The following is a 19,925-nucleotide window of genomic DNA, read 5'->3' as shown; positions in this document are numbered from 1 at the left end:
TATTTTTATCCAACGTTAAGGTATAGGTAATAAGTAGGTGCAAAGAGAAAAGTGTTGAAACAAGCCTAACCAACCTAATAAATAATACAAAGAAATAATACAATATTACGAAATTATAGAAGAAACGTTGAGATTGTCCAACCGATGATTGTCAACTCCAAAGGTAAGAAACTGAAACATCCAATACCAGGTTAATCAGTGGTCTCTAGGTAAACCTATCCTACTAGGAAGTGATTGAGATACCAAAAAATGTTGTAATCGCTGGGAGACATGTTAGGAGAATACATTGGGTGAGAGACTAATTCATGAATAGTCTGCACCTTCGTTGGTGTATTGAAGTGCGTAGGTGGTGTGTGTTTAGCACATCGGGTTCCTTTGTTGTTAGTCCCAGCTTTCTAGACCGGATGCAGTTATTCCCGGTAGAAAATACAATATATATATATATATATATATATATATATATTTATATATTTATATTTCTATTACTATTAAAGTAAATAATTACACTCGTTCCCTCAATGTGATACTTGCTTGTTTAATTGTATACAGAGAGCTGATCCGTGGAAAAATCGTTCATAATAATAAATAAACTCGACAAATATTCTTGTAAATAATAGGTAAAAGTTTGCGTCACACTGTTCATTTTGCTGGGCACGCCAGTGTGCCACGTTATCCGGTTGTGGCACACTGGAATATGGGGTATGGCTTTCTAATTTTTCCCAACTATTTTAACTGCATCAATTGAAATGAATTTATAATAATAAGAGAGTGAATTTAGTCTTCTTACCCTTCGATTTAGAAATAAGGTCCGCTAGAATTTTATATATAAAAAATAATAATACTCAGAATTTTATAGAGTGGTTTGTTTTATTGGAAATGACATACTTCCTGCAACTGTTTGGGTTGGAGTTATTTGAAATCAAATCGTTAAGTTTTACGACCCACGGTTATACCGGCTAGGCTAAAGGACACGGTGATGATGAGAAATGAATGCAATGGTGGAATGAAAAAAGTGGGAGAAAACGGAAGAACTCCGAGAAAACCCATGCACATGGTGTTTCTCCACCACAAAATTCACTTGGTGCGAGCTGGGGTCGAACCAAGGATCCCATGCACCAAAGGTGAACGCTTTATCACTGAGCCACCGCGGCCCCTCTGAAATTATTTATAGGAGAGAGTGACTACTTTTATGAAAACTTGATATCGAACACATTTGTTTAAAAATACCAGCTTTTTGTGAAATATTGCTTAATATTCAGGAAAACCTAAGTCAATAAAATAATAATAATAATAGTAATAATAACTATTATTATTATTCACGAATCAAAAAGAATGTGTTTACTTATCATATAAGTGTAGAAGGACTTAATCCCTGTTGCTTTCAATATAAAAAGAAAGTGTCCAACTGTCAAATGATATGCTACATAAAATGCCCTATGCAACATAATGTAGTATAGAGTCATCATTCCAGGTTGTCTAAAGAACACTTTCGTTTTAGCAAGAAAGGAAGAAAATAGAAAATACTGAGTTTTAACCTAGTAGAAAGTTTGCAGATTTAAGGGAAAATGCACAGAGTTGTTGGATATAAAATGTAGTTCGGATTAATGGAGTAAGACACCGTAAATATTTTATTGTTTTAAATATACTGGGAGTGACCAAGCCATTACATATGGAAATATCGAAAGAGATACGTTAATGGTGTTAGTTGCAAACTTTTTTAGAAATGAAAAAATTAAGGAAAGCTCTAAAACTCTGATATCATAGATCCAAATTGACTGACTTAAGTTAAACTGCTAAATCTGAGTAAAGCAAAAAAAAAGTATTAATGACCTGTGTTAGTTTCAGACATATCATTCTCATATCAAAACTACGATAGAAGTAAATTATGAATAAAGGTGAATTCACAGTTCTGGAATACCAACAAATGATTTTGCTAGATGTAACTTTTCAGAAAACTTTTTTATAAGGCTTTAAATTTATTATTATTATTATTATTATTATTATTATTATTATTATTTTGTTTGTTTGTTTATTAGCTTCCCCATGCCGTAAACGTCGCCAACTTCTAGTGGCTCACTTGCCAGTAAATGGCGATTGTCGATATAGCGACGCGTTGAAGGATTGCCGCTAGCGTGCCACTAGTGGCAGGGATTCGTCGAGTCGAAGCAGATATCTAGAATCGGGGGTATTGAAGTTACCACAACGCAAGAACGAGGACTTCATTTTGGTCCGCGCTCGTTTGATTTGTCACGGAGAATCGTAAAGAGACCAACATGAACTATCGCCAGTCATGTGCATGCGGTTATTATTATATATTATTTTTCCCTGACGAATTGTTGTTATAAGGACAATATCTGAGCTCCGGGGGTCAAGAGTAACTCCTGCCTTTATATCATGAAGTGAAAAATCTTGAGGTGGGTGCGTATAATTGTATGAATTTAGTTGGCAACTGTCGCCGATCACTAGCAAGTGAATATGGGAGAACTATGAAAAAAGTAAATAGACGCTTGCCATTTTGTTATAAAATTACATGACGAGTGCATTTGATTTGATTCCGAACAGTTGTCTTCAAATATACACGGTTAAAGAAGCACTCTGATTAGAAATATTAAAAAGACTTCAACGATTTATCACTCTACAAAGCTGTGTCTTCATAATCGCCTCCGTGACGAATTCCGAAGAACACGCAATTAGCAACCCTAAGGTTGATGGTTCACGCCCAGCTCAGGGCACTTTCGTTTTATTTTTTAAAAAATGTTTTTAGACTCATCTTGATGCAAAGAAATTACGCATATAGGCGATTTAACGTATTTTAGGGGAATAATTTTGTGGTTCGTTGGCGTTCCGTCGCTTCTCTGCCGGTGGTGGAATAATTTTCAAAACGGAAGTGGGACCAATTTTTGGCTGCGGGATCGCCAATTTTTGGGGACATGTCACTAGTTGCCTATCGGTGGTCCACGGACGCTTACGGCATGGGATTGTCCCCTCACGAGTGAGGCACATTGTAATCGACCAAGAGTGTTTTGGAAAAATGGGAAACATCTTCCGAATTCGACTTCTGAATAATCCGTTTAGGATCAAGTCGAATCAAGGCTGCGCCACGGGAAGGTATAACAAGTGAGGCAATCGTTCCAAGCACTACGCTCGACAGCTTCCGTCTCATTCACGACTTAGACTCTTCAGGAAAAGTAACAAGTTTATTACTTGTAATTTATTCTTTGAGTCAAAGTATTTTGCAATAAACCATCGTTTTGTAAGATATTTTTACGATTGTATACTATTAATTTCGAAAATTGTACTCATAATATAATTTCCCATCATGGATTTGAAAAAATCAAAGTTGGAACAAAGACAGATCTCCGATCCACATGTCTCTTCATGTTTGATATTGAAGTCTCATCTTCATTATTGACCCTTAATTTATTTTAGTCCTAGGCAACGCGAATCGACGGGATGGCTCTAAGTGAAAACATTCATTTAGATGGTTAAGTAATCAGGAAATTCCTGCTGTTATTTCACGAAACACAACAGAACTTGAGGGAAAAAAAAAAAAACAATTTTGCTTACCAGGGGGAGGGAGTAAATCATCTGCTTACGTTTGCTTAACTAGGAAGAAGGCAAGGGCGCCGATCCTGGGGGGCCGGGCCCGCTCAAAGCTCATGTAGGCCTCTTTTGTATTTATGAATATACAATATTTGGCATTATTTGAGTGTAATTTGTCTTAAAATTCTCATATATATATCTTCTGCATTTGAATGCCCCCCCCCCCCAAATTTAAAGAGAAATTGGCGTCCTTGGAAGATCTAGTGAAATGAATAAAAATGTGATAACGTAATACTTGAACAACTCTATCTAATGGAGGAAAGTAAATTAGTATTCAACACTTCTTTCAGTTTTAAGCATTTCAAAGATTCTCGTAACTTAGTAGCGTCCCGGATTTGCATTTTTGAAGTACGGGAACTTTATCTATACCTTAACGTGCGAATCGGTTTCGGACCATGCACTTAAGCCGCTTTGCCATAAGAGGCACAAGGAGTTTTTCTTTCGATTTCCTCAGGAATATTGCGAATGGTATAACTTTTAAAACTATGTTTAAAAAAGAATACACATCGACATAATAAGATGATAATCTGATACCTAGGAAATATATTGAATTGTTTTTAATTTGTTCTCACGCTTCCAAATCAGTACTTATGCTTTTTTTATTCCAGCCTTTTAATATAAGCATTTCAGACTATTGTCTGTTCTAGGACGATACAATTCTAGTTCATGTATATGGTAGCTTTGGAAATACAGTAGAATTTCGCTTATCCGACATAAACAGGCAGGCTGAACGCTGGATAATATGGATGTGTTAAGAAAAGACCTATTAAAATTAAAACTTATGATATAATTTTACATATTACGCATCTAATAATAATGTTTTATAACAAATAACTGCACTGCACTGAATCAGGGACGTATCCAGCGTGAGAGCCTGAGAGCTGTCTCTCTCCGAAACTCAAGCACTTTTTAATAAACTTGCCTTTACCCTTTTGAGGTTCTTTTATATCAGTTTACTAGTAGTCAGTGTCCAAACTTTGGGCAATGTGCTGTTGTCTTGTTATAATTCTAAGAACATATCATAATGCCATTATACCAGGTGCAGTGGCGTATTTAGGGGGGTGGCTTCCGGGCTTAAGCCCCCCACGAAATCTTACTTAGTAAAGTAAATGAAATATCTTGCAGAATTTTCACATTTCCAGGCAAAGCCCCCCCCCCTGAAAGTTAGCAAAGCCCCTCCCGAAACAAAATCGTAAATACGCCATTGACCAGGTGGAATTAAAGAACAGTTTTAAATAGGATTAACATTTCGTTTCCGTTCTGTTTTTAACTTTAATATATTAGAACGATACACTCCATGTCTTCTTGCTATTTTTGTTATGTGATATACGTAGCAGACAGTTTTCTTTAGTTACATTTCTCTCGAAAATATGTTTCATTTTGTTTGTGCTATAATGCAGTTTCCAAAATAAACCGGTTTATAAATGAAAAGTAGGAAAAAGTTTAAGAGAGGTACAGAACTGTTGCATTATTATTATTGATATTTAAAAACATTAGAATTACGTGCTTACGAGGATTCGTGTTGGGCCCCCTCCGAATAGAAAACCTGGATACGTGTCTGCACTGAATGATAGACGTATGAGTCAAGGTGTAGACGGGCGCGCTAGGCGATAGACTCCACAGCATGAAAAATAGATTAAGACCACAACTTGCATATCTTCTTGCCGATTGGTGCTATTTGCAATGATATATCGGATCATATGGTATGTGGAACAAAGGATGGTCGGATAAGCGAGACCATGGTGTATTGGTGTTTCACGCACCTAAACCTGTAAAATGTTTGTATAAACAATTATCTTTCACTCCCTAGCTAAATTTGTTTGTATGATCACACACCTTGCCTCATAAAGTATAGTCTTATAAAGAAAAATATATATATTTTTTTTTAGCTAAAACCTAAAGAAAAGCCAACTTCAATTTTTTTTCTTTTTATTAATGGCAAACTAGTCCACTTCATCACGATAAATCACGTTTGGTACTAAGATGTCTTTTTCTGTCCGTATATATCCTTCACACTTCGTTGGAGACAAAATTGTTTTTTCCCCAAGAAAACAGGATGAGAGAAACTATACAACAACATGAACAGAAACCAATAGCTATTAACAATAGTTCTCTAATCCTGGATAAATACGTCATTACAGCAAAATATCAGTAAGTTGTCCTTATTATATTGCTTCGGTTCTTATTAACATGAAAATTATAATGTTTTGTAAAAAAAAAAAAAGGAAGAAAGAAAGAAAGAAAAGAAAAAGAAATGGGATGGGATTCGATGTGGTGTCAAAATAATAAAATAACTACGACTCCGCTACTCTACCCACCTAGCCACGGAGGCTACGTTGTGTTGGCTCCTTTTTTAAAAGAAATAATCTTCATAACCATGGTGCGTATGGCTTCGAACCTTAAGATAAGAGTTTTTCTGTTTAATTCTATATTTTCGTACGACATCTTAGTTACAGAAGCTAATTTATATTTGGCAGGCAATCTACACACTAGGTTTTAACCAATAAATGCAACATTTTAGTCCACTATCAGTTCCTTGATCCAACTTCTCGATTCTCCTACTGAATTCCCTCCGCAATTGTGATCTGCTACTGAAAAAATCCCTAGAAATCATCGTTGCCAGTATACACAAAACCGAGCATAATTTTGTTTTTTGCTTATATTTTTATTATTTTATTATATATTTTGGAAATATCTCCTTAGATGGATTGCATTATATTATCTCCACATACTAATAACTGAATTTTACCCATAAACGTAAGGAAAATGGAATAAATGCGAAAAATCTTGAGTTACAGTATACGCGCAATTTTTTTTGCGCATGGTAGTACATGTTACCTACAAGTCTCTTCTGCCGTATATATACACACATGAAACTTACATGTCTTATGCGTGTCCAACACCTCTGACACGCAAATTTTATGTACACTTAATGCGATGTACTTTACATGTATATTCCGCTCACATGCCCACTAATTCGCTAACACCTGTATTTCACATGTATTTAACATGTCAATTACATTTTTATCAAATGAAAAGCAGCTGTCGTCAGATCCTCATGAGGTTACGTGTATGTCAACTGCATGGAATATGCCGGTTACATACATGTCTTTCCGCTCTCGATATGTTGTTTACACGCGTTTTTCACGTTGCAAGATTGCAACCCTATCAACATGAAAACTACCTGTTTCCATGAAATGAACATGCAATGATCTTGAAACAAATCGATACCTGTCTCATGTGTTTAAGTGTTCCATTTTCAGGTGCATGTAAAAATATGCCTGTTTATGCATGTTTCACAGGCGCCTGTAAACCACCTGCATTGTCTGTCTGGGCAGTTATAATTCTTTATTGGAACCACATAAAGACTTGGTTTATGTCATACTGCAAAGCACTTCAAGTTTCTTTTCTGACAAATCCATTATGGCTCAATGTATGCACCTGCGGTTATCCTCAACACATCCCAATGGAAGTCGATTTCCTGCCAAACAGTAGCCAGCATTTCAGGGGCAACGTCCGCGATGGTGGTTATGATGCGATGTTTCAGTTTATTAACATTATCAGGTAGGGGAGAGGTGTACACCTTATCTTTCACATACCCCCACAGCAAGAAGTCAAGTTGCATGTAATCTGGAGACCGTGGCGGTCAGGAAATTGGTCCACCACAACCTATCCACTTATCTGGTAAAACACTGATCAAGAAATTCCCTTACGTCTATCAGGTAGTGTGGCGGGGCGCCATATTGTTGCCACCATAAGCGGCCATCGTGGTCATTTTTAATCAAACTGTGGAACAAGGAAGTTCTGGAGCATATCAAGACAGGTGATGACGGTGATTGTGCTCTCAGCAAAGAACGATCCATATACACCTTTGCTCTGGAAACAGCGCAAAACACGTTCACTTGGAGGCTGTCACGAACAGCTCCACGTGCACATGTGGATTTTCCGTGTCCCAAATACGACAATTGTGTGTGTTGACTCGGCTGGAAAGGTGAAAAGTTGATTCGTCACTGAATACCACATTATTCAAGAATGACTACTCCACTAATGCGATCCTCCACTAATGGTGACAGAATTCATGTCGGGTATGTTTATCCGCTTCACTAAGTGCTTGGACCAAGGACAGTCTGTATGGCTTCATGGACAAACGTCTACACAATCCACGCCAAACAGAGGTCTGAGGGATACCAGTTTCTTGAGATGCACGTTGTGTAGATTTTCGAGAACTGCGGACAAAACTCTCCCTAACTGCTTCCACCATATCGTCAGTTACGGGTGAGCGCCCTCGAGCCTGTGTGTGTCGCACAGAACAACCTGTTTCAACATATGTCTGATGCCATTTGTGCACCGTTGGTTTGCTGGGTGGTTCCTTGATGTATTGTGCGCGAAACTTAGCCTGTACACTCGTTGCTGACTACGTTTCTTCAAACCAAAACACGCACTTAGCTCTTTCCGCACCAGTAAGTCTCCATTCTCAACGACAGGCTGGTGGCGCCGCGTGTGGTCAACTCCGCAACTACTTACTACCTGAGTCAAACTTGACGTGTTTTGCAGTATAATGACTGGAGACGGGATGTTAGGCAAAATGTCTATTCTTTAATATTAAAGATTTTATTTTGCCTATTTTACCTATTTCGACCTTTACTGCCTAAATAATTGCTTCAGTGCCTAATGTTGCCTATTCTATGCATGTTTTTTAAAAAATAATGCTTCATTGGGAAAATATATAATTTATATAACAGAAGTAATATATAAGTATATTAGGTGTTTGTAAACACAAGCACGTGGTACGTTACAATATATATACAGGGTGAACTTCAAAGATGTGCACATACTTCAAAAGGTGATTAATGATATCAAAAGAATACAAAAAGTCTTGTTGCATGTTGTAAAATTCCGCGTCGTGTACGAGTGACAGGGGTGCCAACTTGGAATCGACAATCAAATCCTGACAATTGGAACGGAACCGAAAGATGTGCACATACTTCGAGAGGTGATTCGTGATATTAAAAGAAGAGAAGTAGTCCTCTTGAATGTCACGAATCACCTCCCGAAGTATGTGCACACTTTCATGTCTCGTTCCAATTGTCAGGATTCGATTTTCGATTCCAAGTTGGCACCCCTGTCACTCGTACACGACGCGGAATTTTACAACATGCAACAAGACTTTTTGTATTCTTTTGATATCATTAATCACCTCTTGAAGTATGTGCACATCTTTCAGGTTCACCCAGTATATATGGAATGCATAAGCTTCGTTTTTATATACACAATAAAATATGATATTAACAAACAAGTATGTTTCTATATTCTTTGAACATTAACTTAAATATATTTTTTAATGATATTGAGTATTTATCTTCAATATTTCGAGTTACATTTTAGTGTATTTTACTGCATATTTTCCAGGTGCTTAGTGCCTAAACATCCGGTCTCTAATAATGGCATATAAACTAAGTCTGTATGTTGTTCCAATAAAGAATTATAACTGGTTGAAGTTGTAAACCCTACGAAGAATCACCCTATATATATATATATATATAGTAAGTTTTGATTTTAACTTGAGACAACTATATGTAAATCCTAAACTAATAAGTCAAAAAACCTGGAAGTTTTGTATAAAGCAAATATCAACAGGGCAAATCGTATGACATTTTGCAATACCACCAGATTAACAGTATTGCCAACCAAATATAAAATCATTATTTTTAAAATGGCAATACATCAGATTGTGTGTGTTTTAAATCTACATGTTAAAATGGAAACTTAGAACGTTTATTAGTCAATGTTGCAAACTAAGGATGCTACAGTATCACAACATTGACACTTTGGAAGCTTCTACCATATTAACACAACAGAGACGGTAGGGACAATCTACGTCAAAAGACCTTAGTCTTGGATATAATGATATGATGTGTTTTGAATAAATGGGAAACGATATTACAAGGAGTTAAAAAGTAAACTTTTTTCCTTCGAAAAAATTGCTTAAATAAGTATCACATTTAAGTATTTATATGGCTTCCAATAGACAAAAAACGTTTACAACAATCTGACACCTCAACCTATTCCGGGGATATAATAAACACTGATAAAGTTCACAACACTGTATGTGGACTTCCTCCTATTGCTTCGTACAAAATTTCAGTGTTTATTTGTTCAGTAGTTATACAATTGTCTCAAGTTGAAGAACTCATTATATATACAACTTCAGTTCCTACTGAAACATTTAGAAAATCATACTAACAACAAAAAGTCACTTTAAAAGAATGTGTGATATAGATACTTACAATAATACTAAGTACTCCCCGATCTGGTATGTACCTACAAATAGCTGCTCCGATAGCTTTTTGGAATTCCTTGTGAGCATTATCCATTTTGGCACTAGAAAATAATAGAAATTCAATGTTAGATGAATGAAACAAACAGTTGTGCTTAAAAACATTACATTTACTGTTGTACAAGTATGTAACCTCATTTATTTAAACTCTTCATAATTATATTTTACACATCGTAAACCCATGTTTACTTTCTGCCGGATACCAAGACTGCATTTTGAAGCTAAATCCGTACACGGTTCTAATGGGAGCAATTATTTGCGTGATCATTTTAAGATCTCAGTCTGAAGATCAACATGGTTAAAGATTCGAGTTCTCGCATTTGGTACGAGAACGTGGGTTTGATTCCCAGTGGTAGAAAATGCGGTTCGGAACCCCATCAAGTTGTAGGTCCACTCATGTAGCATAGTTTACAAAAATTTATATGTAATGTGTTTCACCTTTTCCCAGATGGTGAAAAATATTTCAGAAGTTAAAGAAAATTTACTTGAAATGTGGGAAATCGCACGATTAAGTAGAAAACTCAATTCGGCCGCGTACTTGTAGAATCATATGTATATATTCATGCACCATTGTAAATTGACACAGTAACGTGCAATTTCCGAGATAGTGTTAGCATAATGTCCATGGGTATTTTCGGGGCTTTCCCATCTTTTCTACAGTCAATTCTGAACATGAATTATTTGGCCTCTGAAATCGATGCTAACGTGGGATCTTTAATCGTGGGATCTTCCTGAACTAAGTATTTGTTCATTGCAACGGTTTTACCTTACGGAAAGAAATAATCTCTAGGCAAGATCTTAAAAGCCTTAGTGGGTGGTATAGAAAATTGACCTATTAGCATTCTCCTCCCACTACAAGGTAGTGAGATATTTTCTCCGAAATTCGGTGTTGCCAACAAAATTCAAACTGGACGACAGTTCTCGGTGAGAATAGTGGGTGAACAAAAGCTGATCTCCGTCACATGAATAAGGAATGGAATGTCTCATATGTTTTGGTGAAGACAGAAGTAGTCTGGAAACTCCGAGTACTTGAAGTTGCTTTATTTGACACTTTCAACCTGCTTTCAATGGATTCTTCTGTTGAGAAGGAACGACCCATATATGCAAGCAAGTTGGTCAATGTTTGTTCTTTTCCCTCTTCTCTATATAGAAAGAACCCACATATGTAAGTCATTAATCATAGTGTAACACGAACCAAAATTATGGCAACGTCGTTGTACACACAGTAAGTTACAATGTCACTAGTAAGAAGATATGGCTGTTCGAACAGTTCCGATTACCACCCACTAAGTCTTTTAAGATCTTGCCTAAAGAGTATCTGTAAGTTCTGAATAGTAGTACAATTAAAATATTCTACTTTTCAATATTGAAGCAAAAATGCTAGGAATAAGTCTGTTATTAGATCATTCTACGCACTATTTCGTTTCTTTTCTTACGCTGGTACGTGAATATAAACTTAAGAAGTTACAAATCTTTTATTAGTTTCTCCTACTCAAAAGATAGATACTCGTATTAGCTATGTTCAAAAATTAATACATGAAATACTAATTTGAATTCAAAGTAACCGTAACTTTTTTTTTTCTTTTTAATAAATTTAAATATCCACTGGATAAAAAGCGACTTGCCTATTCAATTTTGATATGTGACTTCCCAACAGTCAAGACAGAACTGTATAAGCGCAGAAACGCTGAACTACTAAAGTTTATGATTATAAAACCTAAATGTCAGAAATATTCGAAACTTCAGTGAATGGAATTTCATATTACGGGGCACTTACATGCAGTAATACAATCTGGTCAGTGTGAATTAAAATGAAATGAAATTCAATCTTTGAGTTTTACGTCCCACGATTATGCCGGCTAAGCTAAAGGAGACTGTGATGATGAGAAATAAGTAAAATGGTAAAATGGAGAAAGTGGGAGGAAACGGGAGAACCCCGAGAAACTCCACGCACACGGGGTTTGTCCACCACAAAGTTCACTTGGCGCGAGCTGGGATCGAACCAGGTGAACGCTCTACCACTGAGCCACCGCGGCTCTTTCAGTATGAATTAACTGTTAAGTAAATCAGTACCTGAAAATTATCAAACAGAAAGACAAAAAAGTTTCTACATTTCAAAATAGCATTTGCTATGCTATTGCTACGTATTTTATTGCTATCTACCGCCAGTTCACAAACACTACACGCAATGGGGCTTATGGTTCAATGAGAGTTGCCAGATTGAACTGAAAGCACCGTTGTGCAACTGGGACAAGGTTTGAAACAAGATTTTTGCACGTTACTAAAACCGTTACTTCTAATATTTGTAACCACTATCATTACTATTGTCCGAACGTATTGGACTACACTATAATTATACGTCAGACAATATATTACACAGAACAAAATGAAAAAGTGATTATAGACATTTGTCTTGTTATTCGTATTTTTTGAAGCTCTTCACTGCTGAAGAACGGTCATGTTTTCGAAAACTGTTCTGCAGAAATTTTGATACGTCACTTTTCAAGTTCATCTGTACACAAATTTCGGCCATCGCAAGTTCCACTGTTATTTTCTTTCTATCATTTGGCCATAAAGCTTTCATTACACTGAAAACTCGTTCCGACATATGCATTACTCACTGGTGTACCGACAATACAATTTTGAAGAGGTTTGATGCATCTGTTTTCTCGAAAGCTTACGCTATAATTTAAACAAGCGAAACAACGAAAATTTGAACCTAAACTTTTGTTACAATAAACAACCTTTTAAGTGGCTACCATGGGCGTTCAAGTAAATTTGTAACCTTTTTCAGGTTTAAAATTGAATTCCAGGAAACAAGTAGTGTATGTAATAGGAAACTGCAACTGTGTCCTGTTATTTGTAGCTGGCATTCGTTATTCAGAAGACCGTTATTTAAGATGGCGGATAACATTGCGAACGTATAAACGGGACAGTGGGTGGGGATGAAGTTTGTAGTGGAGGAGGCTTCAGTCACAATACGGTGATGAGATACTCAACCCCAGTAACACATTTGAATGTTGCAAGCACTTCAAATAGACCATACATCTGTCACTAATGATCGTGGTAGTTCCCAGCCTACAGAAGTCGTACGTGGAACATTAAGTGTGTTGCAGTTTATTACTCGCAATTGTCATACGCTGTCATGAAATCGCAATGTGTGTAATCTTTCATTAGGAACATTATACACAATAATTCATGATTATATGCTATCCCTAAAAGTGAGAGCACGAGTTGAAGTCTTCACTGAACTGAAGGATCACTATGACTTAACGCCAAGTGACATTCACTTGTATGGACACCGAAAAGATTTCCTTGGATGTCAACAATTCCATAGTGTGATGAAGTGAAGCAAGTTATCTTGGAATGGTTCGGACGTACTGACAAATCTTTCTACAAAGTCTAGCAGGAATTAGCTAAATGTTGGGGAAAATGTAGGAAACTTTAGCAGGGGAAAAGTCCCGGATTGAGTTTAATGTCGATCGTATATTGATAGAACATGTAAGGGATAAATACCGGTAATTGGTTATAGGTTAAGATTATTTAATAGTTAAGTCTGTAGATTTAGTTTGTTGGCTTGTAGAATTTACTTCAAAACGGGGCACTCCAAGCGACATCCAGAGTTTGGGAACCCTAAGCATGCGCTTCCACTGCAAATCGTACTTCCCTGTTCTTTTTAACTCAAGTTCCTCAGAAACATGGCAATTACGTCTCAAGGAAACTATGCCAGGTTTGGAGTTATAGAACAAATATTGTGAAAAACATTCAATGACTGGATTAACACCCATGAACTGCTCGAAATTTTGCTTGTAGTAATTATGATTGTAGTTTTTCTACTGCAAATTGTACTTTCGGGGTTCAATTTAAGCTCCACATTCACTTATACTACTAACACATGAAAACGCTTTGGTATGACCGTATCTTAAACATATTCTCCAATTACATATTATGAGCTAAAGCCACATACTTTGCACTGCTATCTATTAAGAACTTTATTGGATTTGTCCCATTGCTTTAAACTGAGTCCCTTAATATATACGTCTAATTCTACTTTGCACGACTTGTAGTAGATATGGATTTCCTGTAGTACAGACTTCATACAATCAGAGACCCTTAATGCTTATGTTATACTTATTACTCCTGGCATACTCCCACTTTCCAAAAAAGAAACAAAAAAGTAAATCTTACACTTCTCTAAGATGATTTTATTCAACCTGTCTTCACTATTCGCTTCTGGGTGAATTTTTGCAACCAGTTTTTAATCTGTTTTAACTGATTATGGTTTCCCCATAACTCGCACTGCATACCTATCTCCGATGACAAAATTATATTCCAGCAAGGCTCAAATATACAGTAAAAATAGTTCTTGACAACTAAATATAAACATCTGTTCAAGAAATAAAATGAAATTTCTAGCTTTTAGTACCACAATTATGCACCAAAGCTAAAAGAGACGACGATGATAAATGAAATGGTAGAATGACAAAAGTAGGAGAAACAGGATAATCCTGGCAACGGTGTTTATCCATCATAAAGCACATTTAGCGCGAGCTGTAATCGATTCATCGACCCGATGCACCAGAGGTGAGCGCTCTACCTCAAGACACCGCAGCCTGTTACAATAACTTACAAAAGCAGTCTCTACATACCAGATCCCCTTCAACAACCCTCATAAAGTTGAAAAGCAAAACTATCATTTGATTCTAAAGGATGTATTTAATCTAACAAAGTGCGACGAAGAAAGATCCATAGAAATTAAGTGATCCAGTAAAAATAGCAATCCCAAGGCGTTTATCATAGATTTCAGTAAATGATACTAATAAATTTATCTCAAGATATTATTTAAACCACGGAATATAGTAATTAAGGACTTATTCCAACACATTACTGTAAATCATAAAAATCGTGCACTCACTTAAGCGTCCAAATAATCCAAACATAAGAACTTTCTGGATTTGAATATGATTTGAGTTTAGCGTTTCTTTCAACAGCGAGGCTATATGAGAATAGGACCCACAGCTTATCGCGGGATCCGAACCATGATGTCCCACCGGGAATCGAATTCCAGTCTCCCGCCATTGAGAACTAATGGTTACTTAAATCACAGGTGAAAAATGAGATATACATGCCATATGATGAAGTTCTTAACCACACATACAACTTATCGACATTTGTTACTGAGAAACTGAGAAACATAACAGGTTATAATGACCCTCCTAAACAATCCTGACTGATATTTGTATCAGAATTCAGGATGCAATGATGTGCAACAGTTAAGAATTCGTTAGCATGTAACAGGAAGGCATCACAAGTTACAGACCATGGAAACTTTTTAAAATCAATTTAGTTGATCCATAATCGTTATTTCTACAAAGGAGAGATTTATTCTCTTCATGTCTGGATAAAAGTAATGAGAGGATAACATAAAAATTAACAACGAAATATAACAGCAATAATTCAATAATCAAATTCATTGTTCCTACGGTGTAGGAGGTTAATCAAAAAACGAAGTCCTTCAAGTAACTTAAATTTTTTGAGAGAGATGCTCTGAAGATGGCACGAACTTGTTGCTGAAACGATTGTGTTGGGATTGCTATTTGGTTGTTTAGGCGAGTGCTCAATTTTTATGATTACTTAACATGCATCCTATTAATTCATTAAGTAATCTTACAGCAAACATTACTGCAGAATAGAAAAATAAATGGAAATACACTTACTATTCACGCAGTTCTTCAGGTACTTCAATCTCAAACTTATAATAGGTGCACTTATCAATAGGTGGGTTTGGATTTTTTGGCCTTAGTCTTTCACTCCCTACTATCTCTGTGTAGGTATTTTCCCAACCTAAATATTCTACAACGTGGAAATCTCCTTTGATCATCTGAAAGTAAGAAAATATAAACAACAAAAAATTAATCAACGAAGCTTCCATTATGGAATGTATACCTGTTCTTTTTTGATGAGAACAATGTATTGCAGTAAGGAATCCAATGAGGATGTAAGTATAGCAGAATTAATTCAAATTCGTCAAGTCAATTTAGTAACATTAATGTAAAACGGTTTTAACTTCTAAGTGAAATGCACTAACACACGCCAGCTCAAAAAAAAAAAAAAAAAAAAAAAAAATCATTTTTAAAAAATACTAATTAGTGTAAGGAAGTCAGCATCCATTTTCCACTAAATCTGTATAGACCTATTTCCATTTAAGAAACCTGCCACCAATGGAGTATTTGTAAAGAGTCATTTGAATAACTTAGATTGTCATTACAATGTAATCTATCTTCTACACACTTTACGAGACAATTCTCAGCTATCCTTAACCCTTAACCAGGGAGTTTCGTTCTGATCAAGAAACTGTCCTCAATTTTACTATTCTTATATTGTTACTTAAAGAAATCACAAACTGGCTTACATGCGATTTGATTCGTGAATATTACTGCTATTAATCCTTGAACGATGTAAATTCTGATCCTTAGAACTCGTTTATATTCACACTGTTCATAAGCCGTGTTTAAATTTACCATCATTCAAATACAATTACGAATAATTTGTTTTAAAATAACTGAAGACTATTGAATTCGATAATACACTGCAATATAAAATATGAAAAATGCTGGATTCTCACAGGTCTAAAGATGTTCCAAATTATGATTTCGTTAATAGACCGATCTTCATTATACAATAATGGTATTGTATTTTCAGATCTGATTAATATTGCTGAAGAGGAAGATTGCTGATCCGACAAATACCTCTTCATATGTCTTCAGTGCATATTTAAACTTGTTAACATTAGCATTAGGAATTCAGTTTTCATTGAAGCGGTGTTATATTCATGCATCACAGAGACGGAAGAAAGACAAACAGCTATGGAATCTTATTTACTGTGATGACTAGAAAGCCACGAAATGTATGACGAAAATCATGATTTGAAACATTAAGTGTTTTAATATTCGCACAAGTTTTAGGATGCCTGACATGGAGACTGCGACCATTACCTTCCAGTGAAATTGTCTTCCATTGAAGCGAGATCCGTAGCACTCCCCAGGATTGTATCCGAAGCTACTCAAAAGATTTGAAAAATGCGAAAACCGCCACAAAAATGAATGTGTTAAAAATATGGTTACGAACAAATTTTTTTTAGCCAACTGATCAATAATGATAAAATCAACAATGAAAGGTAGGAAACTTCTAAGATCAAACCACGAACTCTCGCACACCAAACAGCACAATGTGTCAATCACAGTTTAAAGTTCACTGATTTTACAGTACAACTGTGTTTGAAATACTTCCAACGGTTACTATTCTTTCCATAATTGAATATTCCTGAAACAAAGAATTTGCGACAGAGACTGCATGTCTTGTTCGACTATTTATTTAAATCTCTAAAGTGCAATTCATGAATGATGAATTCATACACAAGAGAATTTATTGGAATACAATTTGCAGTGTTCTAGCAAAATAAAAGACAGCACTTATTAGTTCTCAGTTTAACAGTAAAATGCAATAATATATTAAGTGGAATGTACAGTACGATTTTTAATTTCTTTTCGTATTGTCACTTCCAGTAATTTCCAATAAAAACACACTACTTTCATTTCGATCTTCGATAAGCAGCCATATTGTACAACCCATAACAAAAATCTTGAGATCAACCGTATGAAGAGCTCATTTCTTGTTTGTTCAAAAGGAGATCGTTCAATACACTGTTATTCTATGTGCCATGATCAACACTAGTCCAAATAGTATTAACTACCTTGGTGCAATTATGTTGACGTATTAATTTATGGGCAAATAACCGTATATTTCAACATCATTTGAATTAAAACTATTTATTCTCTCTGGTACTTTAGGACTTAATGACTCATTTTGGTTGCCCATTCTGCAAAGTCAAGATTTTTGAAATACCACAACTGTATGGAAGTACTTTATACATGTTCGCAAAATCCTCAATTAATGCTGCATAATACCAAAATTTACTGAATTCATTACAATAAAACTGTGGGATTGTACTTCTAAAAGATAAAACGATCACTTTTCTGCATTATATAAAACAAGTATGAACAAATTTAAGAAAAAATTAACCCGTTCTTTACAGCATTCAATCAATACTGGTGGGGGACACAAAATGGACTTCATTAATTCTTTTGTCGACGCATTATCACCTCCAATAACATGGTTCGATGGTCCTGTAACAAAAAAATGTGAAGTATGATATTATTGCTTTGTGCAAAATATGAAAAAGCGAAGAAATTAAGGACAGTTTCTCATTGTTGAAGTTTTAGTTTCCACAGATTGAAAGAGAAGAGTTGGGAAATTCACAAGTGGAAATAACAGAGGTCCACACCCACTCTTACAAACTTATTCAAAAGCATGCTTTTTCATGCAAAATAGTTTTTAATTACATAATCACAGACGCGACTTTTTTTCACGGCAAAAAGGAATCTTTAAACACCGTTTCTTTATTTTTCAGTCAAAAAGTATCTTTAGTATAGTTTCGTAAATGTACAATACGTTCATATGAAATGAAACACAACAAAAGCCTTTACATAGATCAAGTTCAAGCAACATTGTTACATGCACAATGTCCAAAAAATCATGCAATCCTGAGTTTAATAGCATATACCAAAAATTGCACGAAGACGAAAATCTCTTGTGCGGAGATGGAGCCCCGGATACAAATGGTGAATTGAGAAAATTCACGTTTTTCAATAACTGGATATATTGTTCATACTAGCTCTGGATAGAGCTACAACTGGGAATAAATAAAATTTGACCAGAGAGTTAACTATAATATTAAGCTTAAATCGGATATAAGGAAGGCAACGACAAAACTCTTTTAACCAGCTATAACTGGATGATATGTTACTTATGTGTCCTTTTTCATTAAGCATAACATTTTGGTAACTATTTATGGAATGCATCTGTCAAAGTGACATTTAATAGCAGTACTGTTGCTATTATGCTGCGTAGTGAAACCTCTACTAACGGACACCTCCCTTAACGGACATATTTTGTAATCCCCAAACACTGTAATACGAAAAAACATTGGCAAACCTCTCTAAAGCGGACACACTCTAGTACGGACACGGACAGTCTTTTATAGGTATTATTTACCTCCGTATTACGGACACTTTTTCTAAAAAATAAGTTGAAAAGTGTAGTAAAAATACATTTTTAGCAATTCATACATGTGTCACCAAGGAAGCATTGTAAAAACATTTTGCCTACCTCAATGTCTGGTCAGCAACCCAGAAGAAGCGTCTCTGTTTAACAACACTCTTATGTCCTTTGCTTGCATCCCGCTCCCACCCAAGCTATTTTAGACACAAAAGTGATTGACAGTTGCTCGCCGTTAGGGATGACACGTTATGCTACTGTCCCGTTGGAATCTCTAACCAACCAGAAAACAAGTTTAGTATATTTTGCGCTCAGGTATATATATTGTCTCAAAAAGGACACTTCAGGACTGCAATTACCCCACAAATTAAAACGCCATACTGAAATGAAATGAAATGAAATCTAAGTTTTACGTCAGACGGTTATGCCGGTTAGGCTAAAGGAGACGGTGATGATGAGGAATGAATGAAATGGTGGAATGAAGAAAGTGGGAGGAAACGGGAGGACCCCGAGAAAACCCACGAGCACGGTGTTTGTTCACCACAAAGTCCACACGGCGCGAGCTGGGATCGAACCGGGGACCCCAAGCACCGGAGGTGAACGCTCTACCACTGAGCCACCGCGCCCCCAGCGCCATACTGAAAACTAAGAAAGTACTGATAAGTGTAAAGTGCAGAAAACTATAACATGTTATTTCCATGTTGTGCCTCGAACAGAGTATTGGATGACAAAGGATAATGCATGTTATATTCGTAAATACGTGATTCATGCAAAAATATTTTTTTTAATTCTATATTACCTTGCTCACTAATTTACATAAAATACTGAAACCTCTTGAAGGCGGACACCTCTCTATACCGGACAATTA

The 19,925-nt window shown here is 35.9% G+C and overlaps 1 protein-coding gene across 5 annotated transcripts in view; it reads right to left on the bottom strand.

Annotated features, from left to right (window-relative positions):
* Nucleotides 1-19,925, bottom strand: part of Fmr1 (synaptic functional regulator FMR1) — a 242,821-nt gene that overhangs the window by 170,925 nt on the left and 51,971 nt on the right. For all 5 annotated transcript variants that reach the window (XM_081756090.1, XM_081756095.1, XM_081756093.1 and 2 more), the window contains exons 4-5: nucleotides 15,658-15,821; nucleotides 9,891-9,984 (exon numbers count right to left, since the gene is read on the bottom strand). In XM_081756090.1, coding sequence (XP_081612216.1) covers nucleotides 9,891-9,984; nucleotides 15,658-15,821 — 258 coding nt within the window. The remainder of the gene's footprint in view (nucleotides 1-9,890; nucleotides 9,985-15,657; nucleotides 15,822-19,925) is intronic.

The sequence above is a fragment of the Thermobia domestica genome, chromosome 4 (assembly GCF_964235325.1).
Source record: "Thermobia domestica chromosome 4, izTheDome1.hap1.1, whole genome shotgun sequence".
Taxonomy (NCBI): Eukaryota; Metazoa; Arthropoda; class Insecta; order Zygentoma; family Lepismatidae; genus Thermobia; species Thermobia domestica.
Note: the sequence above shows the minus strand (reverse complement) of the source record. Positions and strands in the feature narration are given on the sequence as shown.